Source organism: Mixophyes fleayi, chromosome 2 (genome assembly GCF_038048845.1).
Source record: "Mixophyes fleayi isolate aMixFle1 chromosome 2, aMixFle1.hap1, whole genome shotgun sequence".
Taxonomy (NCBI): domain Eukaryota; kingdom Metazoa; phylum Chordata; class Amphibia; order Anura; family Limnodynastidae; genus Mixophyes; species Mixophyes fleayi.
Genome location: NC_134403.1, coordinates 231509137 through 231536777, shown reverse-complemented (window position 1 = coordinate 231536777; position 27641 = coordinate 231509137). Strand labels below are relative to the sequence as shown.

The 27641-nt window shown below is 38.0% G+C and overlaps 1 protein-coding gene across 1 annotated transcript; it reads right to left on the bottom strand.

The window, feature by feature from the left end:
* Positions 1-338: 338 nt before the first annotated feature.
* MPC2 (mitochondrial pyruvate carrier 2) lies at positions 339-11878 on the bottom strand. Its single transcript, XM_075195610.1, has 5 exons — positions 11665-11878; positions 10130-10170; positions 6905-6989; positions 737-848; positions 339-574 (listed from the first exon to the last, which is right to left on the bottom strand). Exons 1-5 carry the CDS (start codon positions 11762-11764, stop codon positions 517-519), a joined length of 396 nt encoding a protein of 131 aa, XP_075051711.1. The 5' UTR covers positions 11765-11878; the 3' UTR covers positions 339-516.
* Between the last annotated feature and the right edge of the window lie 15763 nt (positions 11879-27641).

Sequence of the window (27641 nt, the reverse complement as noted above, 5' to 3'; positions counted from 1 at the left end):
TATTTATATGGCACAGCAGAAACAGCAGCGCCACACAATCAATATGGTTAAGAGGCTATGCCATTCTGCAATAACTTCATTGTCTTTTAAACAAATCACATATGGCTGGAGTTGAGATTTAAATGGTCTAAATTTCTAGAAAGTACTAGATAAATGATACTAGAATCTGACTGGTTGCCATGGATTGCACTGACACTTTTTCCTTTAAAATCTTTTAGTAAATCTATTGCTTAAAAATATTTTTGCTTGCTTTGCATTTATTAGGTCAACTGAACTTATAAAACATGATCAATGAAGATTTAATGAATCATACACAATAAGTTTGACAAAACTAAAAATTATACTTGATTCTTTATTAATCTGATGGACTAGACAATTTAATAAAATTAATCCAAGAAAACAATGTAAGAGGTTATTTATAAAACAAGAATATTCTTATAACCTTTACCATCTGTAAGGCAATGATTCTGCTACCACTTGTCAGATTGTAAAGTTACAAAGCAATAAGAAAATTGTTCAATGCTCCACTTTCTGATGATCAGCAACATTGCTTGCTTTAAGTTCTTGATTGTACCTGAAATGATAAAGAAATAAGCTTAAGATCAATATGTCATAACCAAATCAATTCAGATGCCATCGATAACAGCTATTTAAAACACAAACGTTAGGAGGTAAGCAGAATGTTTATGCTATGCATAGTTATAGCACATTGTAACATTAACATTGTAATACACACCTCCATATTCTAAAAAGTTGGGACCCGCCTGCACAGCCAACAAAAAAGTTTACAGCAAACAGAGACCAGTTTTTAGGAATAATCACAAGGGAATAACGTGACCATATGAGTCCTGCAGAAAAAAATAAAAATGTTATTACAGGCACACTGTACCTTTAATATTTTTAACATTTCAATTATACACAGTATCCTACACGAAAGAAGAAAAGTATGACGTACATAGGATACTACATGTCTAATAATAATAATAATAATAATAATAATAATAAAGACAGAGCAAACAAAAAAAAAATTAGTATTAAAAACAGTACCCAGAAAAAAAAGTGTTCAAAGTAATAAATAAAAAGAAAATAAATGGTGTCACTTTCACAACATTTGGCTTTAATAATAAGAATATACAGGTACATACACAGTGCATCCGGAAAGTATTCACAGCGCTTCCCTTTTTCCACAATTTTCCACATTTTGTCATGTTACAGCCTTATTCCAAAATGGAATAAATTCCTTTTTTCCCTCAAAAGTCTATACACAATACCCCATAATGACAACGTGAAAAGAGTGATATGTTTGCAAATTTATTCAGTCTTTGCTCAATACTTAGTTGATGCATCTTTGCCAGAAAATTACAGCCTCAAGTCTTTTTGAATATGATGCCACAAGCTCGCCACACCTATCTTTGGGCAGTTTTGCCCATTCCTCGTTGCAGCACCTCTCAAGCTCCATCAGGTTGGATGGAAAGAGTTGGTTTACAGCCATTTTCAGATCTCTCTAGAGATGTTCAAATCGGATTCAAGTCTGGGCTCTGGCTGGACCCCTTCAGGACAACTCTGTGAATGTCCTTAAGACACTCCTTTGATATCTTGGCTGTGTACTTAGGGTCGTTGTCCTGCTGCAAGATGAACTACTGCCCTAGTCTAAGGCCAAGAGCCCTCTGGAGCAGGTTTTCATCAAGGATGTCTCTGTACATTGCTGCATTCATCTTTCCCTCTGCCCTGACTAGTCTCCCAGTTCCTGCCGCTGAAAAACATGCCCACAGCATGATGCTACCACCACCGTGCTTCACTGTAGGGATGGTATTGACATGACGCCTGTTCAATCTTTGTCTCATCAGACCAGAGAATTTTGTTTCTCATGGTTTGAGAGTCCTTCAGGTGCATTTTGGCAAACTTCAGGTGGCCTGCCATGTGCTTTTTTACCATAAGGAGTGGCTTCCGTCTGACCACTCTACCATACAGGCCTGATTGGTGGACAAATGGTTGTCCTTCTGGAAGGTTCTCCTTTCTCCACAGAGGAATGCTGTAGCTCTGACAGAGTGACCATCGTGTTCTTGGTCACCTCCCTGGCTAGGGACCTTCTCCCCTGATCGCTCAGTTTAGACGGCCGGCCAGCTCTCGGAAGAGTCCTGGTGATTCCGAATTTCTTTCATTTATGGATGATGGAGGCCACTATGCTCATTAGGACCTTCAAATAAGCAGATATTTTTCTGTACCATTCCCCAGATTTGGGCCTCGAGACAATCCTGTCTCGGAAGTCTACAGGCAATTCCTTTGACTTCATGCTTGGTTTGTGCTCTGACATGTCACTGTCAAGTATGGGACCTTATATAGACAGGTGTGTGCCTTTGCAAATCATGTCCAATCAACTGAATTTACCACAGGTGGACTCCAATTAAACTCTCAAAAATCTCAAAAATGATCAGTGAAAACAGGATGCCCCTGAGCTCAATTTTGAGCTTCATGGCAAAGGCTGTGAATACTTAAGTTCTTTTATTTTTGATAAATTTGCAAAAATCTCAAAAAAAAACCAAAACTTTTTCACGTCATGATGGGGTACTATGTATAGAATTTTCAGGGGAAAAAAAAGGAATTTATTCCATTTTGGAATAAGGTTGTAACAAAACAAAATATGGAAAAAGTGAAGCGCTGTGAATACTTTCCGGATGCACTGTAAATATACAGAGTGGTCCATAAGTACAGAATCACCTTTTTAAAACAGAAATGAGTAAGGAAATCCAGTGTCTACACATATGATATGGGTGTAGTGGAAAACTTTTTAATAGGAAGGTAGTCATGTGACATCAAACAGATGTAGAATTTTATAAGAAAAACAATGGTGTTCTTTGTTTTAATGTAACTTTATTCATTCTCTAGTTTTAACTGCGTTTTCTTTTGGAGGTAGTGACATTAATGACAATGGCACCAACACAAACAGAACATGTTGAGATTGTCTTGATATCTGGAGAACGAAGCACATATGTTCTAGCAAATTATTTCATCCTCAGTCAGGTGTTGCAACATCTGAATCTTGTAGGGGTGCCACTTATGTGTAGACAAGGCCTGACCAACATGTGGCTGTCCAGGTGTTGTGAAACTACAAGTCCCAGTATGCTTTGCCAGCAGATATGCCACCGATAGCTAGCAAGGTATGCTGGGATTTGTAGTTTTGCAACACCTGGAGAGCCACAGGTTGGTCAGGACTGGTATAGTCAAAATTCTCAAAAGGGCTGTAGCACTAACCCCACATTCATGAGACAGACAAGTGCTACGTTATGGGCTCTTTGAAAAATGATGCCAGTACAGCAGTTGTTGCTTCATCTGTAGTAGCCTTTGCTCGTCCATTTTTTGGTTTATCTGAAACTGATACGGTTTGTTTAAATTTGGCGAGGAGTTTGGTAACTGCACTGTGACTATTTTATTTTAAATGGGAAGCTAGTCATGTAACATATCAGAGTTCCATCCAACATGGCCAACTTCAAGATGGAAACCATACTGGCCACATACTCTAAAGCATTTTCCACCCCACCTAGATCATGAGTAATGTGTAGACACTGGATTTCATTACTCATTTTTGTTTTAAAAGTTTCCACACTAATGGAATAATAAAACATAAGACCAATAAATCTGTATTATAACAGTGAGCAACGGAGATAAATTATGACCATGATTTAAAAAGGTCTGTTTAGAACAAAACGAGTCAGATAGGTCGACGCAACAGAGAATAATCCATTGCAGTCATATTGTATTCTTTGATCCGCACCAGGAACAAATCTATCAGTTCAGAGTTGCACACGCACAGCTGTACAGGCGGACAGCACATTCACATGGTCGCCTTTCTTGCCTAATCAATGCTTGGAGTGTGTCAAAATTTGTGGGTGTTTGTTTGTCCACCCGCCTCTTGAGGATTGACCACAAGTTCTCAATGGGATTAGGGTCTGAGGAGTTTCCTGGTCATGGACCCAAAATTTCAATGTTTTGATCCCTGAGCCACTTCGTTATCACTTTTGCCTTATGGCAAGGTGCTCCATCATGCTGGAAAAGGCATTGTTCATCACCAAACTGTTCTTGGATGGTTAGGAGAAGTTGCTCTTGGAGAAAGTTTTGGTACCATTTTTTATTCATGGCTGTGTTCTTAAGAAAAATTGAGAGTGAGACCAGCCCCCCCCCCCCCACTTGGCTGTGAAGCAATCCCACACATGATTGGGCTCAGGATGCTTTACTGTTGGCATGACAGGACCGATTGTAGAGCTCACCTTTCCTTCTCCAGATAAGCATTTTTCCAGATATCCCAAACAATCTGAAAGGAGATTCATCAGAGAATCCCTGTACCTTTTGCAGAATATCAGTCTGGCCCTGATGTTTTTCCTGGAGAGAAGTGGCTTCTTCGCTGACCTTCTTGACACCAGGCCATCTCCAAAAATCTTCACCTCACTGTGTGTGCAGATGCACTCGCACCTGCCTGCTACCATTCCTGCTCAAGCTCTGCACTGGTGGTGTCACGATCCCGCAGCTGAATCAACTTTAGGAGACGGTCCTGGCATTTGTTGGACGTTCTTTGGCACCCTGAAGCTTTCTTCACAACTAATGAACCCCTCCTCCTTGAAGTTCTTGATGATCCAATTAAATGGCTGATTTAGGTGCAATCTTACTAGCAGCAATATCCTTGCCTGTGAAGCTCATTTTGGCCAAAGCAATAATGACTGCACGTGTTTCTTTGCCAGTAACCAGTTAACAGAGGAAGAACAATGATTTGAAGCGCTACCATCCTTTTAAAGCTTCCAGTCTTATTCTAACTCCATCAGCATGAAAGAGTGATCTCCAGCCTTGTCCTCGCCAACACTCGCCTGTGTTGACGAAAGAATCACTGATCCGATGTCAGCTGATCCTTTTGTGGCATGGCTGAAATACAGTGGAAATGTTGTTTTGGGATAAAGTTTATTGTCATAGCAAAGAGGGACTTTGAAATTAATTGCAATTCATCTGTTCACTCTTCATGACATTCTGGAGTATATGCAAATTGCCATCATAAAAACTGAGGCAGCAGACTGAAAAATAATATTTGTGTCATTCTCAAAACTTTTGGCCATGACTGTATGGTTTTCTAGATGTTTCTTTGGTAAGAATCCCTAAAACAGCAGCTTATACTAACTACCCTAAATTGATGGCAATATTTCCTAGAATTTTAACATTTATAATTTATTATATACACATAGATGTTGCACTCAGTCTCAGCAGCTGATTTGATATGTTTCCTCTTGCATACCCATACCTACCAATATTCAAAAAGTGCAGCACAGAGATGAAAATAAGGCCCAGTCTCCAACAACATCCCCTGCAACTTATAAAATTACAATTGGGTGGAGGGGGAATAGTTTAAGAAGTCTTAAGACACAAAATGCAAGGCTTCTGCCTATTTATTTTTGTCTCCTTTTAAACTACAGATGAAGTAACAAATGTTTGTATAAAGCATACAGGCCTTTCCTCAACAAATTATCTATGTACAGTGAGCTTCCTCTTTATACACAATTCAGGCAACATTATATAAAAGTGCATACACACACTAAACACACTATCGTTTCAAAATAGAGAAGAAAAAATTAAAAATGCTTCATCTCCATTATTCATCATACACAAATATAAAGCATCAAGCATTTCTTCCTACACATATGAGGAGAACAGTTTAGGTGAAAGGTAGGGGATATTTTTAAATTACAATTTTTTTGTTTACAAAATATAGTAAAGGGTTAATTGTATGGAGACATGCACTCCCTTTTAGGAGGATACCAAAAGACACAAGCCATGTCTATGCAAAAAAATAAACACACACAACTGGGTAATGACAAAAGTCTGAGCAATTGGTAGCACAAGTTAACTGATCTGTAAGGGGGAAGGCCCTGGCACCATTTCCAGAATCTCCTTCTGAAATAAATTTTTATTGAGGTTTAAGCACCAGATTCTCCTAGTTTGTGTTGTATATACTATTTACACTAGAGCAGATAATAGTAAATGTATTAACATGTGGATTTTGCAAGTCTCCAATATTCTTTGACCTTGCAGGGGAAGTTTTAATTTCCCCTACGAAGTCACGGAATATCAGCGACTTGCAAAATCCGCAGTTTAATACATTTACCCCCTTGTCTGCATGACAACACTTGGACTGCTGTAAGCTCTGCAAACAGCTATTTATAAGCAAGAGACTTCAGTGGGCGAGACTGCTCCGATTTTTGTACTGCTGGCACATTAATATATAGGTCACTTGGATACAGACAATAGCAGTGATTTGATAACATTTGAGGCTGTGACTGCTTTTCAATAACAGCTGCCAATTTTATTCTTGCCTAAAGTTTTTTTGTTGCTGTATAAACCACCCATTTCTGTGACACATTTTCCTGAAAGAGTGGAGCATAATTATAATTTAACAGTTTGCAGTTTCTGGGGAGTCTTTATGGAACGTATTTGAGTGTGTGTAAATGAGTTTTTTTTTAGTTTATAAGCCTGCTCATTTATAATGCAATACATTGAACAATTTACATTTTGCTTATCCAAAGGAACACTGCACAATAAGGGAAGTGGGATCTATTATCAATTACATACTTTTAACATATGATCATAAACAAGTTTATATATTAGTAACATTTCTTTAATGAAAAATTCAGAGAGCTGAGGCCTAGAACTTTTTTTCTGTGGTTCCCCCTTGATCTCTCCAGCTTCAACAGTCAAAAATCAGACATAGGTTAGCATTAGAGAAAATTAATGTTATGCAAATACATTTCACTGTAACTTATTACATTGGCGATGTTCATAAAGAGCAAGCGCCATAATGTCTGATGTTCCAACAGCACCTGTCATTTTATATTAAGGTATGTCGTTTATTAAGTGGTTCAATACTTACCAGTAGCCGTTAAAACTCCAGACTGAGCTGTGCTTAGCTTCTCTGCTGGTCTGGTCATGTCTGCTAGTCCAGCAATCACCAACCCCTACAGTTACAAGAATAGTGAAAACAAAGCTTAAATGATAGTTCTTGAACAGATCATATAAATTTACAATCTGGATAGAATGCTTAAAGTTCAATATCTTTATTTCTATTATATTTATTTATCAGATATCTTTGGCAGGAAAGACCGTGAGAAGTATTTATACTCCTACACAAAGTTGATAACCCGCACAGGAAAATAAATAAAACACCATCCACAACCTATAATAGATTGTAAGCTTGCAAGCAGGGCCCTCTTACCTCTCTCTATGTATTACACAGTTTTGTTTTATTACTGTTTGTTCTCAATTGTAAAGCGCCACGGAATCTGCTGGCGCTATATAAATAAATGATGATGATGGTGGTCATGGATGTAGAAGGAACTCTAACAGAACTCGATAGGCATCAAAAAACAACTCTTTCCGATCCGCAATAGTCAATTTAAAGAGATCAAAGTTTATTAATATTTGTTAAACTGTACAATTATTTGCTAAATAGCCAAGTATAATTTAATAAAAAAAATGACTAAACACACCAACCTACAGGTTCTCAATATTCAGAATCCATACGTATTTTATATGTTAATGGAAAAGATGCTCTTGTTCATGGTCTCTTATATTATACATTCTTCATTGATTATTGCTTCATAAATTCTTGTTCATCCTGAGCAAGAACCCTATCGTTTTTTTTGTTTGTTTGTTGTCCGAGTCTAAATGCATGAAAATGACCCAAAAAAACAGTGTTCAACCGTTGATATGAATTAAATGTCTCCATGTCCTGTGTGGTTCTCACTTGCTGCTGCCTGCAAAGGAACCAGGTTGTCATATATAGGTGTTGGTTCCTGTGTAGCAGCAGGAAACAACACCAAGGGGTCAATGTATCAAGCTGAGAGTTTTCCCGCGGGTTTGAAAAACCAATTAGATTCTAGCTATCATTTATTCAGTACATTCTACAAAATTATAGCTAGAATCTGATTGGTTGCTTATAGGCAACATCTCCAATTTTCAAACCTGCCGGCAAACTCTCAGCTTGATACATTTACCCCCAAATATCTAGTAAACCAACCATGCTCAGCATTCAATATATATAGCTGTGGGGGAGAGAATCATTACACGTCTTTGTTAACTGGAAAGCTCATGACATCTCTAGGATTCAATAGAGGAGGAGGAGGCCCTGAACACACAGACATTTATGACATTGTACCTGTCAGATCTAGTTTTATCATGCACTTTTAGCATAATTGTGGGGTTTCACTAATAGGGTAACTGTAAAAAGTACATGACCAAAAGTGTGGGGACATCCCTTCCAATTAGGGTGTTTGGCCATTACAGCCATATCCAATTGCCAACAGTTACAGAAAAATCAAGCACATGCAATCTCCATAGACAAACCTTAGAAAATGAATGAGTTGTACTGACTGAATAGCTCAGTGACTTTCAACATGGCACTGTCATAGGATGCTACCTGTTCAACAAGTAAAATTTCTGGCCTGAAAGAGCCGCCCTGGTCAACTGTAAGTGTTGATTTTAAAAGGTCTAGGAGCAAAGACAGCTCATGTCTTAGATATAATAAACTCGTCTCAAGCCACCAGTTTAGTACATCTCCGAAATGCTGCTGCATTTTGCACACTGCTGAATCTTAGTAGCAGATGAACAGAAACTGAGAAGATCTGTGAATGCCATTGTTTTATTATTTTATATTGGACACTTTATTTGATGTATTTATGGTGTACTGTACAGTTTACTTGTATTGTGGAGATAGATAGATCTAGTCACCGATTGTAGCTTGCAGGAAGTCTAAGGGAACATTCTGTTCTGTGAATCTTAGGTATCCAATCGATCTGTGGATATAACGAACATTGGACCCTACACGGACTACTGTATCATATACAGAGAAGCTTGCATACATTTTTTTCTAGTACGCATTTATATACTGGAATGGGAACAAAGATAAACACTATCTCTGGTTTATTCTGTTTTTTTCTGGGTGGCACCTAATTCTGGATGATCCTGAATTCTTGGGAAAGAGGTTCTGAAGTGTCTGAAAAATCTAGCAGTCTGGTACACGCACATCTATCTAAAGGATTTCTGAATTATATCTCGAAATACTACACTATCAAAAATAACAAAATAAAAAGATAGAATTTTGGCTATTGATAAATAGTGTTACTGTGCAGTCCCCATACACTTTTATGGAGAATGCTCAGTAAAACGTAGACAGATGCAAAGCAGCAGATATCCAACATATCTGCTGCGATAAAATGATCATAAATCACAATTTTGCGGCTAGTCCACTAAAACGTCAGTTTTCGGGGATTTAAACAGAAAATTTATGTTTGATAAATAGGCCACGTTAAGATGAGCCTCATTCCTGGATTTCACCACTCCCAGAGCTATTAATCACAAATATTCAAATAAGCTCTACTTCTTTTTGTTAGTAAGTGAATTCAAACGGGAAAAAGACAAATTGTATTTTAAGTTTACAAATGCCACATTTAATTGTAAATTTCCTTAGAAGCATAATTCCTTGCATGTGTAGTTCCATCGAGAGTCTACCAGATACTTATGAAGTACTTAGGCGATACATGGCGAAATCTATTGGTCCAGTCGCTCAAAGTTAGCTGCAAACTAGGAGTGGCCCAATTCAAATAATAATTTTTTCTAATTAGTGACCCATTATATGAAGCCCAAAGAACTAAAAAACATCGAGGTCTTTTGGTTAAGATCAAGTGTAGATGTCCAAGAACACGGTTGGGCTGAAAGTTGACCCCAGTAGGTGATGGGCCACCCAGTCCTCTGGCCAAAAGACTGGTTTCCAAAAGCCCAAAGTGCAGTGTGGCTGGGACCAGTGAATGGGAACATGAATTTTTATTTTTATTTTTTTTATGGGCACCTGCACCTATGCTACTTAAGGGGAGCCATGCACATCAGGCTAATAAATTATATTTACATACACTGCTCTTTTTCCAGGGTAGAATACACCTGTAACATACAATTGTATATCTGTTCAACTACAATATGTATGCTTGCAAGAGGGGGGGGGGGGGGGTGAGGGGGTTTGCAGAATATAAAACACTACAATTTACATTTGACTAATATATCAGTAGGACTGTAATACATGGAAAAAAAAATGTTTACAAATTACCCATTTCATTATTGGAGCCCAAAAAAACACGGTCCTGGGTCCTAAAAGAGAAATACAAGTTAATATAAAAGACTATTCATTTTGACTAAAAAAAATGTATTTTAAAAACAGTTAAGTTGCAAACAGCAGCGTGGCAGCAATATTTCTATAGTAGAGGGAATGTTAAATCCACTTGGAAACAGAGTAACATGCCAGCATCACATTTCACTACAGATGTTACACAGATGCAAACATGTACACAACGTTCAATGAAGTCACTGGAGCCACACCATTTGTACTTAACCCATAACACGCTAGACGTGCACTAGACACACACGCGCGTGCGCTAGACACACACACACGCTAGACACGCGCGCTAGACACACACGCTAGACACAGATGCTATTCACACACACACGCTAGACACACACATGCTAGACACACACACACGCCTTCATTGCATTGGTAGGTTGTGGTTGGGTGCTGAAGCTACAGTATTAACTGTTCGGTCACCTTGAACAACATTGTCCTAAAGCTGAATAGCTTAAAGGAGAAAATAAGTGAAACAAGAGAAGCATTAGTCACATTCCTGAAATGCACCTGTCCACTAAATTATTAGTACGACAAACAGGCAAATAAAACAGAACAACAATAAAGACCATGGTATTCAGGTAGCGAAAGCACATTATATGATGTCAAATGCTATAGCAAGTGCTACCCAACAGCAGCCCTAATTATGACATCTTCATGTTATTGTAGTGCATATTTGATAGGAGGAAAATGCTACTCAAATTTATTTCCCGTTACCTCAAACACAAGGGCATATTTAATTGTTGCCGTTTCCCGCAGCGTTAAAAGTTTTACCGTTATTACGGTAATACTAACCCAGACTTGAGCTCGGAGCAAGGCACTGCAAGCTGAAATCCAGCGCGAAAGGTACCGTAATAACAGTATTTACACGCACTATTACCGTAATGGCGGTAATAGTGCGCACACCACGTTACTTTCACATGTAACACCAACAATTGAATATGCCCAACAGAATCAGATCTTCCTATTCCCTATACACAAGGTTTTGATTCTATATGGTGATGTGGGGAAATCAACAATGGCACCAACATTTGTTACACACAAACTTAGATTCCAAACTGAATACCCAGAATCAAATTCTATAGGAAAGGGAATCTCCAAGTGTCAAACCTTTTTGAAAGATCCTTACACTTAAAAGCTCTCATTGAACTGCTCTATTATTTGGTGGTAGATACTATTTACAAATAAAATGTAAATAAATACAGATTCCATCAACCTGCTTGATATTTTTTGTAAGTATATAAATCCATTGCAACTTGATTGTACAAGGAAAGTAAAGACAGTTCAAATGACCTTCTACTCACCTTCCCACTTAACTAAAGGACATTATATCACTAAAATGATTCGATGAGAATTTAAACAGATCAGTTTGAACATAATACAGTATTTTAAAGTTTCAGATTTATATATTGAATAGTAGGTGATTGTGCATGCAAAAGAGATGCCATTGCTGAATGCAGTTTTACCTGCTGGGTGATTGTAGAATGGTCGTAATTTAGCAGGAAGCATGAGTTCAAGCTTATCCAGAGCTCGGTGATAAGACGCTCTTAATCCAACCGCTGCCATCTCTTTTCGTGGTATAAACAACAAATGACAGCAGGACAGTGTCTAGAAAACTATAGAGGATATGCTGGTTGTCCCCGCAAGGTTTTCTAAAGGGGCGTAGGAAGAAGTCATGTTATTATTGGTTCAGAGACTATGTACAATGGTAATAAGCCTCTCCTCTTCCTGTGGGCAGCTCCAGTCATCTGCTCTAACGTTATGTTAATCATTGTTTATTGTGCGTTCCGAGAATCTGCCCTTAGTTGCATGCGTTGTTTTCAGGTGACTTCTGCAAAACTTGTACGTTGCAAAACATCTCTGACATTAGAAAGACCAAATGTTTGTTGACATGGGACATGTCGCTTTATTTGCCTCCCGTTTTGCTTAAGTAAGCTCTATGACATAGTTTGTGAGATCAAATTGTGGTGTTGAAGTACCAAATCCATATATCGAAATACAGTAAAACAGTTATACATTTCTAATCCTTAAATAGTTTGATTTACAGAAAAATATGTATTGTGACAACAATTTTAAGCTGCAAGAAAAAAATAAGACTTACTAAAAGGAATGCCAATTGACTAATATTGGCAGATTTTTTTTCGTATATTTTAAAAAATCTTATACTTCTTAATTATATCTTCCACACACTTATTGCTAAGGCACTTGGTCATGTTTAACATGTGGAATGACATGGAATGACAGCAGGGGCCGGCTGGGCAGGGGGCCGCTCAGTCTAACCGCTGTTTGGCCCCGCCTTCCCCTGGCGGACGCACAACATGACAAGCGATGCGGCTGCGTCAGGCACAGGTGACCGCATTATATGACACGCGATGCGGACCGTCGCGTGTCATGTGATGCGGCCGCCTGTACGCCCCCTGGGCTGAAATTTGCCAGCCCGCGCCTGAATGACAGCCAATTACTAGGGAATGACAGCTGTTTTATACGCCATGTCAATGTAGAAATGTCGGTAAAAAATTGCATTTCTCTCATAAAACACCCCTATTTGACCCAGATACCCTAATACCAAACACTAAACTCTTTGTATATGTGCTCCCCCACACCTGTACCCTACTACACAAGTGGCATAATGTGGAATGGCGTACAATTAATATGGAATGGCAGCTGTTTTATACAACATGTCAATGCAGAAATGTCAGTAAAAACTTGCATTTCTCCCATAAAAACACCCTTAATTCAGGGCGTGGCTTGGACTCAATGCTAGTTGGACATGCTTCTGGAGAGCTCCGGTCCCAGAGTCCTTAACACCTGATTATTGGTGACATTTTCTCCCTACTAGGCTCCCACCTGGGTCACCAGTGCCCCATGGACCCTCCGACACCCAAAAGAACTGGGTTCAGCGCACCTACCTTACCCATACTTGCCTACTCTCCCGGAATTCCCGGGAGGCTCACGATTTTCGGGGAGTCCTCACGGACTCCGGAAGAGTAGGCAAAGCTCCCCCATTTGCCGAAATTCACGGCAGTGAATGGAGGTGGGGGGGGGGCTTAATCACATTGTCGAAGTCAGCAAATTGGATAAAGTCATTTCAATTAATATCAAGCAAACTTGGTTGTCTTTGTTTGAAAAGAGGCATAGAGCACGCTACGGCGTGGAAGGGCGTACCCAGCCGCAACACGTGGCAACAACCGTTTTTACACTTTTACACACATTCGCACAAACACACACATTTGTAAATAGTGCACATTAATTGTAATTGCAATACATTGTTATTTATGTCAAAATATAGTAGTTTTCATGTTTAATATTATAAGTTATATGCATGTTAGTAAAACATATGGTTCAGGTTAAAGGAAATGTGTCATGTATCATTTTAATCCCCTATTCATCAGCAGTTGTCCGGTTCCTTCGCCGAAGAGATCGCACATTACATACTCTAGTTATTGATGTTAGGGAATAAACCTTTAAAGTGATACTGACTATAAAATGCTAATAGACTAGTTGAGACTGGATTCTTGGCGGAGCACATCCCCTGGAGAGATGACCCCCCACTGTTGGATAGTTTGGTTTGAACTAGCCTATGATCTGCTACATCCTGGACCTTCCTGAAACCTGGACCAATAGAAGCAAGCCACATCATCTCCATTGTTTTACTGTGTCTCAGTCTGCATATAAGCAGGAGCTTTTCATCTAGTGAGCAGTCACCTTTGACCACAGACTTCAGACCTGAATGACTATTTACTGGATCCAGAGCGCCTGCGATAAGTAACAGCTGTACTTATTTTATTTCTCTTGAATTATTCTGCTACCTTTGAATAATAAATCTTTGTGCGTTGGAAACACAAATCGAGATTCGACAATCGTTATTGGATAGCGACGAAACGTGCATAACAACGTCATTAAGCCCCCTCCATTCGATGACAGCTTTTTATATAGTGGGGGCGGGACTATGGTGACGCAACAATGTCACCACGCCCTCTTCCTACCCAATGTCACATGACTTCTCCCCAGTTCTCCCGGGGGATAAGTCTTGTTGGCTGGCTCTGGAGACTACCTGCGCAGTATTTTGGACTGATATATACCACCGCCAGTGCACATTAGCTGCGATGATTGACGACTCCCTTACTAGACCATCAGAACCAATGCTGTAATAAACTGGGATAGCCTTCACCAACTGGGAGAGCCTTCACCGTATCCCTGCTGCCCATCAACCTGCGGTCCACCCATTCTGGAGAGAGCGGTTCTACACCCGCGGCACAAAAACCTCCGCTATATACCGTCCAGATAAGGAGCACAGGTCAGTGGTTGGGATAATCCTCAAAGATCGGCACCCTAATAACTACCCCAATACTGTGAATTAAGAACTACCAATTAATACCATGCTACAGAGGCTGCCATTTGTAACTCAGGGCTGACTTGCTTTAAACAGTGAATCCTTTGGTCTATTCGCCCAAAACAAATAGGACAGACATTCTGTTTACTTTGAATACTCACATCAGAATCTAAGCATTGGGGTCCCTCCCTTAAAAAAAGGCTTACAGAAATCACTGTCCATTAATATTACCTTTTTTTTGCTCTGGCACCATCTTGTGGTTATTTCACAAATGCTCCACCTTTAAGTTTCTACCAGAAACACAACGCCACCTTGTGTCCACTTTCTACACTGTATTGTACTATTGTGACTACTCAATATAACACATTGGCTGTTACTCTTTATGAAGACAAGGATAGCAGCTAGCGGCTTCCATTACCTCTCTGATTATTCAGTGAACACTATGTAGTAACTCTTCACCCACTACATGGAGCCTGATGTGCCCTGACTGATTTTCTAAATGCTATTGTGCAGCATCCCCTCCTTCCTGCAACATCATTGTTCCCCTTCTGCCTTCCACATCCTGCCATATCCTTAGCATTACCATCATGTCTCAGAAGAATGAAAAATCCCCTTGCAGCTCTTCTTTTTCAAACTGGAACTTACCTCTCTAAGTACCCAGACTGATACTCTAGAAACAAATACGGACGACCTCTGTCGCTCGCAAGCGACTTTTGTCAGGGAGTTATCCCATCTGAATGAAGAAGTTGAGGCCCTGAAAGAAAAACAAGGATGCCGAAAATCGCTCCCGGCGCAACAATATCTGTGTTCGTAATTTATTGAAAGATATTTCACCATCTGAGATTCAACTATTTCTTAAAGGCCTCCTCATGCACATACTCCCAGACCTTTCAGACTCCGAATCCCTGATGGACTGCGCACACCGTTCCACCAGGGCCAGACCAGCTGCAGACCAACCGCCACGTGATATTATTGTGCGCTTCCATTACTATTACACCAAAGAGCGAATCCTAACATCCACAAGGAACTCTCCCTCAATTTTCTATAAAGACATGGACATACAACTATTTCCAAACCTTGCAAAGAAAAATATAAAGATGGTATATACAAGCGCAGACTTGAAACTCACAGCTGCCTTTGCGCTGCTAATCCCATTCACAATGGGGTAAATACTAAATACCAAACACACAGAAAATGCAGCACAAAAACGGCACTAGAGTTTTAAACAATTACAGTCAAATAGCCCAGTAATAAACCTCACTGCAATTATGTTAAAGATGGTAAACAAACTGAATATCGGTAAACATCAATATGATATAAAATGGAAATCCTGTTGCAATCCAGAGATCATGTTATAAATGTAACCATATGAATCAGTTATTATATACTGTTTCCACTTCTTAGTATCTGAGAAGAAACAGTTTGTTAATCCAATCAAACTTAAACAGTGGGAACACATCCATGTCAGGGGCGAACGCAGGATTTAGAAGGGGGGGTTTCCGCCCCTAGGAAAAAAAAAAATATTGCGAGAGGGAGCAGCACTGGCGCGGACGCTTCTTTGACAGCGCCGCGGCTGCTGTACAGTTCCGTTGGTTTGCAGAGGGGAGGGGTTTCTGGAGAACCAGAAACCCCCTGCATGCGCCACTGCATGTAATCTCTTCAAAAACAGCCCCTCAGGGAAATGCAATTACGAAATCCCCGTTGTTAGTCAGCATTTCATCTCCACAGAAAACTCAGCTTTCCTGGATATCACAGGAGAACTATCAATATCTGCCTCGTTTCTCCTCTGCATCAAACCCGTAGATAATGGTGCTTCTAAGAGCGATTCTTTAAAAAGGATCCTCAATTCCCGTTGACGTGTTTCTTTTAGATGCCTCGTACCGGAGACCGATCATATGTGCAAGAAGTGGAAGGAAAGATATAGAAAGTGGCAATAGTGCATTATCTCCTTTGTAAAAAGTTTTTTTTTTATTCAGACACTTATATAAAAAATACACATAAAAACTTGTAGATATTCCTCTTTAGATGGACCCTTACACGCATAAGGTGTTAGTAATGCATATAATAGAATCCTCAGAATCGCCCGCAATTCCAGGTACCGATAATCAAGGAAAGAGACTCCTAAGAGGTATATTCCCCCTCCAACGCGTTTCAATTACAAGAATATTTCTCAAGGCATATGGGGAACAGAAACTTTCTTCCTATTTAACTTCACTCACACCCAAACAACAGGTGTTGCATATAAATCTAAGGGAGCGATTACTGACATAATATACACAGAGCTAACCTTCAATAAGATATTTAGCTTGAAATCGCTCACTTATTCATAATCCTCATTTTTAATCATATGATAAATAATTAAAATATAAAACTAATCATTAAAAGGGACAAAATCCCTTTTAATTCAAAATATTGCCATTCTTAAAATAGGTCTGAAGTTATAACCTTATCTGGAAACTTTCTATATTCCAGATGATTGGTATTTATACAAAACGCGTGCTCTCTTATCAGAGCCACAATGATATATTATAATGTCTTCAAAGATATAAAACCCATTATCAGCAGTTTATAAATAAATGCATTTATAAGTCACAGCATGTCATACTATGTAAAAAAAACTTACACACAGCAAACAAAGATTAGAAAATACGAACCCTACTAATCCAATAAGGACTATCCATGAAAGCTTGTTGTCACATAATAACAGATACCGGGTGAACTTAACTGACTTCTAACATATCAGGTGTAAATTGGCTTATTATATAAAAATTCAGAAATTGATCTCTATATCACTACCTTGTTCCACTGTAGATGCTAAAGAAATTATATCCTGGATCATATTTTATGAGTAAGATCTTCACTCTAACATACAAGTATGACTTTAATTGGGCATACTTTATCCCGCTGACTGTAGAGACTGTCCTAAACCGCATATAAAAAAAACAGAAAAAAAAACACTCGTATGATTTTATCCAACATGAAATGTAAACATGTGGGGAACTCAGAAATATCACATACCAAGGCAGTTAAAAATTCCGATCATAGAGCTGACTATCAAAGATGTCTTAAATATCCCAAAAATGTTGAATGGGTCAAATACCGGTATAGTGACAACATATATCCCACTTAAACAAAACATAACTAAAAGGACACTAGTAAATTAATCGTGGCATATAGATATTAATGTTGGAAAATAACACCCATCAATATTCTGTATTAGTAGTATAGTAATGCCATACATATAAAGAAATATGTGTGTGTATATATATATATATATATATATATATAAATATATAAATATAAGTAACTAAAAGCATAACAAAAGGGGGTATTCAATTGACGACGGGATCGCAGAAAATCCCGCGCTCGAAAAATATTACCGTTATTACGGTAATCCCGCGCGTGAAAACCGTCAATACGGTAATTTACTCGCTGGATTAACGGTAATATTTTTCGAGCTCGGGATTTTCGGCGATCCCGCCGTCAATTGAATATGCCCCAAAGAATGGTCCAAAACTAAGGGACATAAATTTAGGGGCATAAAAGTATAAAAGAAACCATTTGGTTTCAAAGTCTTTATTAAGGATTTATTGATGATGTGACTGCTGACAAAAGCAGCAGGATGAATTCTGAAGTGTTTTTCGGGCAATATTATCTGCTCATATTCAGTCAAATGCTTCAGAACTCATTGGACGGCGCTTCACAGTGCAGATGGACAATAACCCGAAGCATACTGCAAAGGCTAACGCAAGACAACAACCTTCTGACCAACATTGCAACACACACAGCCCACTCAGTACTTTTACCTTTGCAGTCTGGCTGGTCCATTGTGCAATATGATGTAGCACATGCCCTTGTGTTTCTAACTCCCATTGTCCTATAGATTGTAAGCTTTCGAGCAGGATTCTCTTACCTCTCTGTCTGTATGTATTACCCAGTATTGTCTTATCAATGTTTGTTCCCAATTGTAAAGCGCTACGGAATTTGCTGGCGCTATATAAATGTTGATGATGATGATGATGATGACTATATACCTGATATTGATGTTGGGAGTTGCATCTTCATCGTCATCTTAATTTATTTAATGGTTTAGAGTCAGGTGTGGTGGGATGTGGTGCATCACTAGGTAGAGCCATGCGTCTACTAAGTTGGAACATTATAGACAGTTAAGAAAAGCGCATATAGCAAGTAAATCATGCCACCACAGATTTATCAATCCACATATAACAATTTAATTAATGTGAAATACATGCACAAGATATATACACAATAATAAGAAATAATTAACCTTTAGCCTGTTACACAATTTCACACAAGACAACTACCCCCTGACCAACATTGTTGTGTGACAGGATCATTTAGCTTATGAGTCACTTTTACCTTTGCAGTCTGGCTGGGCCAAAATGCAAAATGTAGACATAACCTTATGTGTCAAACTCCCATTGTCCCATAGATTGTAAGCTTGCGAGCAGGGCCTTCTGACCTCTTTGTCTGTTTTACCCAGTTTGTTTATTAGTTTATTATGTTTGTCCCCAATTGTAAAGCGCTACGGAATATGTTGGCGCTATATAAATAAATGATGATGATGATGATGATGAAAGGCAACCAAAGAGATTTTTAAGGCTAACAAGTGGAATGTTATGCAATGGCCAAGTCAATCACCTGACCTGAATCCGATTGAGCATGCATTTCACTTGATGTAGACAAAACTGAAGGGAAAATGCCCCAAGAGGAATGGAAGACATTTGCAGTAGAGGCCTGGCAGAGCATCACCAGGGATGAAACCCAGCGTCTGGTGATGTCTATGCCTTCCAGACTTCAGGCTGTAATTTATTTGCAACTAGAAGAAAAAACCGCATCAGGTAGTCCATACACTTCCTCACTGATGTACATATCAATCTAGCTCCAATAGCATTAAATATACATCTTGAGGACAGGTGCACCCGATCATTGAGTTGCTTTAGAACATATTAGGGAAGAGAAAAAGAAATGATCAGATGGGGCACTCCAATGGACAGGATATTGGTATTGTGAGAAATAAATTCTGTTAAATATACCTTTATTGATTATATTGTTAAAACATTCTAATAGCGAAATATAAAAAGTGAGTAATGAATTAAACTGAATAGAAATAAAACTGATAAAATAGACAGTTAATTGTCCAACCGCGATACTATTACAATTAACTACTGAGCATTTTCTTGTTCTCATATACACATTTATTAGATAATTGCAGTAGTAATTCTTTTCCCTACTTCTCTGGTTTGTAATATTAGCTTTTAATCAACCTCTTCTAACATAGAGAATGTATCAAAACTCCTCTCCTTGCTTGTTAAGGAAGCAGTGCCATGTGTATACCAAGATAAAATATGTGAATTAATTAAGCCCGCTAATCTATATATCTTAGAGCCCAGATATCATTGAAATATAAGGGAGCCCTATAGGCTATTCCCCTTATGTGATGTAATATATATCACTTATCCCCTCTTATATATTGGGACTAGGAATACGTTAGGCTTTATACACCAGGGAGACAATGTTAATAATTGCAGTATGGTTCCTTTTATCGTAATTGAGGATATGTTTAATATATAAATCCTGCTCAAAATAGCACCGGAAAACCTTCCTGGCCAGTATGTAAATTAACCCCTTATGAGCGGCACAGATTTCCCAGAGATCTGTATATGGCTATTATTGAAATTGTGATTCATATAGCGCTATTAATATCCTATGCGTGTCTGTACAAGCAGCATCAGTTATCCCCTCATATATCGGGACTAAGAATACATAAGGCTTTAAACGCCATGGAGACAACGTTGATAATTCCAGTATGGTTCATTTAAACGTAATTCAGGATGTGTTTAATACATAAATCCTGCTCAGAATAGCACCGGAAAACCTTCCTGGCAAGTATGCAAATTGACCCCTTATAAGCGGCACAGAATTCACAGAGATCCCTATATGGCTATTATCAAAATTGAAGTTTATATGGCACTATTAATTCCCTCTGCATGTCTGTACAAGCAGCATCAATGGGGTCTGTACTCATATTTCTAAATCTGAGGTTTTGCAGCTATCTAAATTTAACCTGCCAGAGAAAATATTGGGTAATTGGAGTAGTGGACGCGGCATCTGCCAACGCGCGTTTTGCTAGATGCTTTCACTAGGCAAGCCGATGGTGTGGCTCAATTGGATATTTATAGGGGAGAGCCCTACCCTATTATGACGTCATCGTTGGTAACGTTGTAGCAACCAACAGTTGCTACGCCTCCCGCCGGACATATGATTAAGTATATAGACGGGCATGGGGAATGTAATAGGGACCTGACACTGGACTTTAACAAGATTCTATGTAGACATCTAACATTGAAATTTAGGAGACATTTTACAAATATGCCTTAGTCATAAATTAATAAACCTCAGGAGAATGTAACAAACTCAGTAAGTATATATATTAAACGGTTCTATCAGTCATCATGGTAAAATTAAATATTCATTTTCATAATCTGGTTAGAAGGTATCAAATATTTTAGACTCTAGATATGGAGCTAAATTTAGTGGGGTATACAAGAGAGAACATTTGTAATGGGCATATAGATTTTATGACTGACTGTACATGTAATGGATAATAAATCCAAATGAACATATTCAATGATAGTTATTAATGATTACCATCAGAGATTAATCATTCTGATTGAATACACACATTTTCCAGAAATAACGAATCTGGTGATCAATCTTGTCAACATAGAAGGTAGAATGTTCATTACATCTACCAGACCAAATGAGGATTTAAACAGAAATAGGTCCAACCGAAAACTGATTAAAACATGATAAACCATAATAAATTTGGTTAACATGACTGTGCTGATGTCCTAAATTAGTAATATAAGAAAGAAAGTGACCTAAACTTCTATTAATTTTACAGTGTATAAATTAATAACAAGTGAATATAATGTTATTGATAAAGGTGAATGTTGTAGGACTAACAACATATTATGGTGGATGGGAAGGAGCATAAACAGATTCTCCTAGAGTATAAAAAAATAAAAATAATAGTGTAAACATTAATCAATGGGTCCTTAATACAGGGACCAATGTGATATGTGAAGTAAAACTATATTTATTAGGAAAGACTGTCTAAATTCGACCGATAGTGATAACTTAAAATAAAATTGATAAACAAACAACCTGAAAAACATATTACCTTATGACATAAGTATATTGAAGACTAGTTGATCACATTTAGAATAAAGTGTGATTGATTATTGGTCTCATTGACCATGCTGGTAATTACCAGAGGACCCTATGTTAATCTTCCAACTGTAATGATTCTATTAATTGAAAAGAGATGTATATTAATTTAAAAAGCTGAAAAATTGCTGTGGTCATTCAAACCATTTGGAGTCATACTACCCATTAGAAATACTTGTTTAGTTTCTCTCCGTAATAATTCATTCTGTAAGTCCCCTCCTCTCAGGCCCAAATTGACTTGTTCCATAGCAAATGCTGATAGAACACTTGAATCACTCTGATGGCACTTCAAAAAATGTTTTGCCACTACTGTTAATTGTTTAAAATTGGCCCTGTTAATAGCTCTTTTTATATTCCCAATGTGCTCCAAAACTCGTTTTTTGAAGGGTCTGCTTGTCATTCCCACATATCTCAAATTGCACGGGCATGAAAGGCAGCAAATGACATTTATGGAATTGCAATTCAGATACTTAGGAATCTTATATATTTTTCCAAACCTGTCTATATACTCCTTGACCTGACTCATATTAGGGCAGGCTTTACATGACCCACATTTATAGAAGCCACTGGGAATATTCAAAATCTTTTTCCTGGGAGTCATAAAGCTATGCACTAGATGATCCCTGAGATTCTTCTATTAGTGTTAGAATGAATTAGAGTTTCTCTACTCAATTTGGACACATCGGGCCTGATTTATTAAGGATCTTAACTTGAGAAACTTCTTATTTCAGTCTCCTGGACAAAACCATGTTACAATGCAAGGGGTGCAAATTAGTATGTTTTTTTGCACATAAGTTAAATACTTATTTGTACACTGAAATTTAAAGTTGATATTTGTGTGCTACATGAAAAAACAGTCAGTATTTAATTATGTGCAAAACAGAATACTAATTTGCACCCCTTGCATTGTTACAAGGTTTTGTCCAGGAGGCTGAAACAAGAAGTTTCTCAAGTTAAGATCCTAAATGAATCAGGCCCATCATTCTCAGCTCTTTGTATGGTACTGCTGTCATAGCCTCTTCTTATCAATTTGCTCTTCAATTCGTTCGATCTCTGTTTGTAAGTTGATTCATCAGAGCAATTTCTCTTAGTTCTTAACAGTTCAGCTTTTGGTATTCCTGTGACAACCGGTGGATAGTGGGGACTGGATGAGTATAATAAGCTGTTCGTAGCTGTTTTTTTCCTATACATATCTGTGTGTAGGCTACCATCTTCAGTTTTGAGGATGGTTAAATCTAAGAAGTTGATTGATGACTCATGTATTTCTGATGTCAGTCTTAGATTAAGTTCATTTTTATTTAGGGATTTCGTAAACTCATTAAATAGTCTATCGTCTCCATCCCACAGTAGAAACACATCATCTATGTACCTTAACCACATTACTATATGGTCGGTATATTCCTCATTCTGTGGGTGGAAGACTACTTCTTTCTTCCACCAGCCCAGATATAAATTGGCATAGGTGGGAGCACAAGCAGTCCCCATCGCAGTTCCCCTTATCTGCAGGAAAAAAAATTCTTCAAACACAAAATAGTTCTTAGTTAATATGAATTGAAGCAGAGTGACAAGAAAATCCAAAAATTCAGCATTCCTTTCCATACTCAGAAAGTATTTGACTGCATGTATTCCGTATTATATTGGTGTAAAGGGACTCAATGTCATAGGTCGCAAGTTTGATGGTAGAGTTAATGGTGATGCTATTCAATTTGGACAAAACATCCTTCGTATCTCTAATATATGAGTCCAAACATGTAACATGTTTACGCAAATGATGATCTATAAACCTACTGGCTTTTTCAGTCAGACTTCCATTGCCCGACACAATCGGTCTCCCAGGAGGTGATTGTTAATTTTTATGAATCTTAGGCAGCATATATATCGTAGCAATTCTAGGATTGGTAACTTTGAGAAACTCAAAGTCTGTTTTTGAGATTATATTATTCTGTAAGGCTTGATCTATAATATTGTTGTAAAATGCTAAGAAGTTGGCAGTTGAATTAAAAATAATCCGTTTATAACAGTCTTTATCGTCCTATTGACGATTGACTTCCTTGAGGTACTGTTGTTTTGGCCATAACACGACATTCCCCCCCTTTATCGGAGGGTTTGATTAGAATGTCTTCCCATTTAGATATATCTCTCAATGCCAAGATTTCTTCTCTACTTAAATTGCCAGATTTAATTTTTTTACTTCTTAGAAATAATCTATCCAGATCCTTAGAAACTAGGTCCCTATATACCCCAACTTGTGGACAGATTGAAAAATCCGGAAAGAAAGTAGATTTGGGTTTGATATTGGGTAATTTTTCAATTCTAAACTTCTCACAAGAAATTGACACGTCATCTGCCTCTGGATTAGGATAATACAATTCTTCCAATATTGTAAGGGCTTGCTCATCTTCCTCCGTATTTAGGGAAATCTGATTCTCTTCTATATTAACTGAGCCTTGTAATGAGGGGGGATTTGCCTCTCTTTGTTTGATTCAAAATAACTTATTTAACAGGAGTTTTCTTGAGAATAATACAAGGTCCTTTTCCCACTCAAATCTATTTAGATACTGAGTGGGAGAAAAGTTTTAAAGAAATTTTTCATCTGTGGCGCCCTCCAGAGCCCGGCGCCCTAGGCAAGTGCCTAACCTTGCCTAATGGGAGCGCCGGGCCTGCCCTTAAGTAGTAGTAATTCTTTTCCCTACTTCTCTGGTTTGTAATATTAGCCTTCAATCAACCTCTTCTAACATAGAGAATGTAACAAAACTCCTCTCCTTGCTTGTTAAGGAAGCAGTGCCATGTGACTACCAAGATAAAATATGTGAATTAATTAAGCCCGCTAATCTATATATTTTAGAGCCCAGATATCATTGAAATACAAGGGAGCCCTATAGGCTGTTCCCCTTATGTGATGTAATATATATATCACTTATCCCAAATATACAGAACACAGCGCTGACAGTCAGTGTACACAAAATCTGCTAAAACAGTCCGTGAGAGTAAATAAAAACTTTAATACATAAAACAAATCGATAAATTCAGAGAGAACATCACTGGCCAGTGGTGTGAATACAAAAACAATCAAGGATTCTATGGATCGATGATAAACGTTAAAACACCATGAAAAAGTGTATGAATATCACAACACAAAGGCTGCTGTCTATGATCCCGATGAGATCAATATGGACGGTGTGGCCACACCAATATAGCAAATCGATACAGTCCCAACAATCTCATATATTTCGGGATCCTCCAAATGCAAACGATAGATGCTGGTGATATGAATAAATGATACCGTTCTTTCATCCACACTGCAGAATAATTGTAACCGGCTCTCCCTCTAATATCGAATAAAGAAATGCTATACAGATCTTGATTCGAGATGTCCTCCCGTGAAATGGTCTGGGGGATGTAAACACCCTGTAAAACAGCGAGTTCCGTATGGTCTAAAGACAAACAGGACCTGAAGTACCTGTAGCTCCAGCAGGGGCATTGGTAATCGTCTAATGAAACCGTGGGGATTCGTGAACGGAGTTCAATAACCGGATACCTCGGCAGTGTAAGTAGTGGATGTATAAAAAAACGTAGAAGCAGCAGTACATTTGCGTGGAGTCAGTAGAGGCTCAGCATGCTCTCTCTACCTGACGCGTTTCATCACCTGCGGGTGATTTCATCAGAGGTGGTATGATTGCTGTAATGCAGACTCCTCTTAAATAGTCACCATCTGATTAATTAAGTGACTGCTGAATCAGGAATAGATAATAGATCTTCTCACAGAGCCAATGGTTCTCCTTCTCTAATAAATAAAGTTCCATTCCGAAGCAGACTATTATAATATTCATAAAACAATTATCATAGCGGTGTCAATAGATAAGGAAACATATAAAAATGTATGAGCATATTATAAAATAGACACAGCAAATTATACCAAATTCATATTCAGTTGAACAGCTACTCTCACGGACCGTCATATATAATATAAACAGTATATAATACTACCTCATGGTATAAAGTGGACAAAAATACATTAAATTAAAATAAAATGAAATAAAATAGGATAATATATAATACCATCATATAGATAGGAGACATGACGGAATACAAATTCCGTTAGTTCTCACTACGCACCGACAACCAAAACGAGACCTTTATAGATAAGTATTTAAATATGGTATCTTTTATTATTTCCTTCTTTTTAGAATGCATTTATGGACATATATAAATATATACATAATTCTACATCCTCCATCAGTTTCAGACCAGTATACTACTGGGTAGTTAAGACAATTAGAACTACACCAACAAAATATCTCCATATCTGTATTGGCCCCTAAGTTAGTTGATATGGACCATAGAAGATGAAAGAATAGATAACACATCAGAATCATGAGACTAGTGTATATCTAGAAACACGACTATCATACAGAAATAATGTGTGTGTCCGCAAAGGCGCACATGTACACACACACAAATACATATACACATCTAGTATTAAATACATCAAGTACACTAAGACGTCCCATAAAACGTAAGGTAAGTGATCAGTAAAATCAGAACCTAGGAAAGAATTTCATTAAGTTCCAATGCCTCATTAAGTCCTCTTGGACTCAAAGCATCAAGTTGATGGATCCAGAAAACCTCTTGTGTACATAGTCTTTTGAATCTATCACCCCCTCTAATTGTTTGTTTCACATGTTCTAAACCATATAACATCAAATCATCTGCTTTACTATTATGGACTAGACTGAAGTGTCGCGAGACATTATGGTTCATTTTCCCATTAAGGATGTTCCTCCTATGTTCTAGAAAACGCAGTTTAAGTGCTCTTGTGGTTCTTGCTACATAGATAAGGTTACAACTGCACTTAAGCAGATATATAGTGTAACATGTGTTGCAGTTGATGAAACCCCTCACCTTGAACACTTTCTCTTTATATGCAAATTCTTTTGTATTATTCTTGATAAATGAGCATGTTATACACATATTCAGGCCACATCTATAGCATCCTGCCAATTGTCTAGGGATCCAACTTTCTATCAATGGTGCTTCTTGTTCATCTTCTAGTACACCTTGAACCAGACTAGGAGCCAGAATGTTCTTCAAATTATTATTCCTCTTTAAACTTACTTTGGGATGTATAGGCAGTATTTTTCTCAAAGTCGTATCCTGATGTAAAATAGGATAGTTCTTAGTAATAATTTTCCTAATCTCTCCAGATTTATTACTAAATTTTGAAATAAACACAACAAATGGTTGAGACTCATTTTGTTCTTTTCTTTTGGCTGCTACAGACACTATAGAATTCTTCTGTAGCAGCATCTCTATGTCTAATATGGATACTTCCTTTAAAGCCTTCTCTAGAACATGATCTGGATATCCCTTTTTTCTAAAATCCTCAGTCATCATTTCTACTTGTTTATTGAACAAATCTTGAGAGGTACAATTTCTCTTAAGGTGCATAAATTGTCCCTTCGGGATGTTGTCTTTCCATTTCCTATAATGTGAGCTCTTATAGTGTAGATAACTCGCTACATCAACTTTTTTCTTATAGGTACTGGTTTCCAATTTGCCATCTACAATTCTCATTTGTAGATCTAAAAAATCCATAAGAGATACATGATACCTACTAACAAATTTCAAATTATAACTATTTTGATTTAATGCTGTTACAAACTCCTGTGCACGCAATTCTCCTCCTCCCCATATAATAAACAAATCGTCGATATATCGGCCATAAAGGACCAGGTCCGCGCCGAACCCGCCCCTCCACTCATGAGCCTCCTCGAATGGACCCCATGTACAGGTTAGCATAGCTCGGCGCGAACCTGGTCCCCATGGCCGTACCCATTGTCTGTAAATAATATGACC

What these genes read in the sequence shown, in the direction of transcription:
- MPC2 (XM_075195610.1), bottom strand. Translation starts at nt 11,764, where the DNA reads ATGGCAGCGGTTGGATTAAGAGCGTCTTATCACCGAGCTCTGGATAAG. An exon ending in ATTCTACAATCACCCAGCAG is followed by an intron (nt 10,171 to 11,664) that starts GTAAAACTGCAT and finishes TTTCTCTTTTAG; the next exon opens with GACCCAGGACCGTGTTTTTT. An exon ending in CAACTTTTTAGAATATGGAG is followed by an intron (nt 575 to 736) that starts GTGTGTATTACA and finishes TTATCATTTCAG; the next exon opens with GTACAATCAAGAACTTAAAG.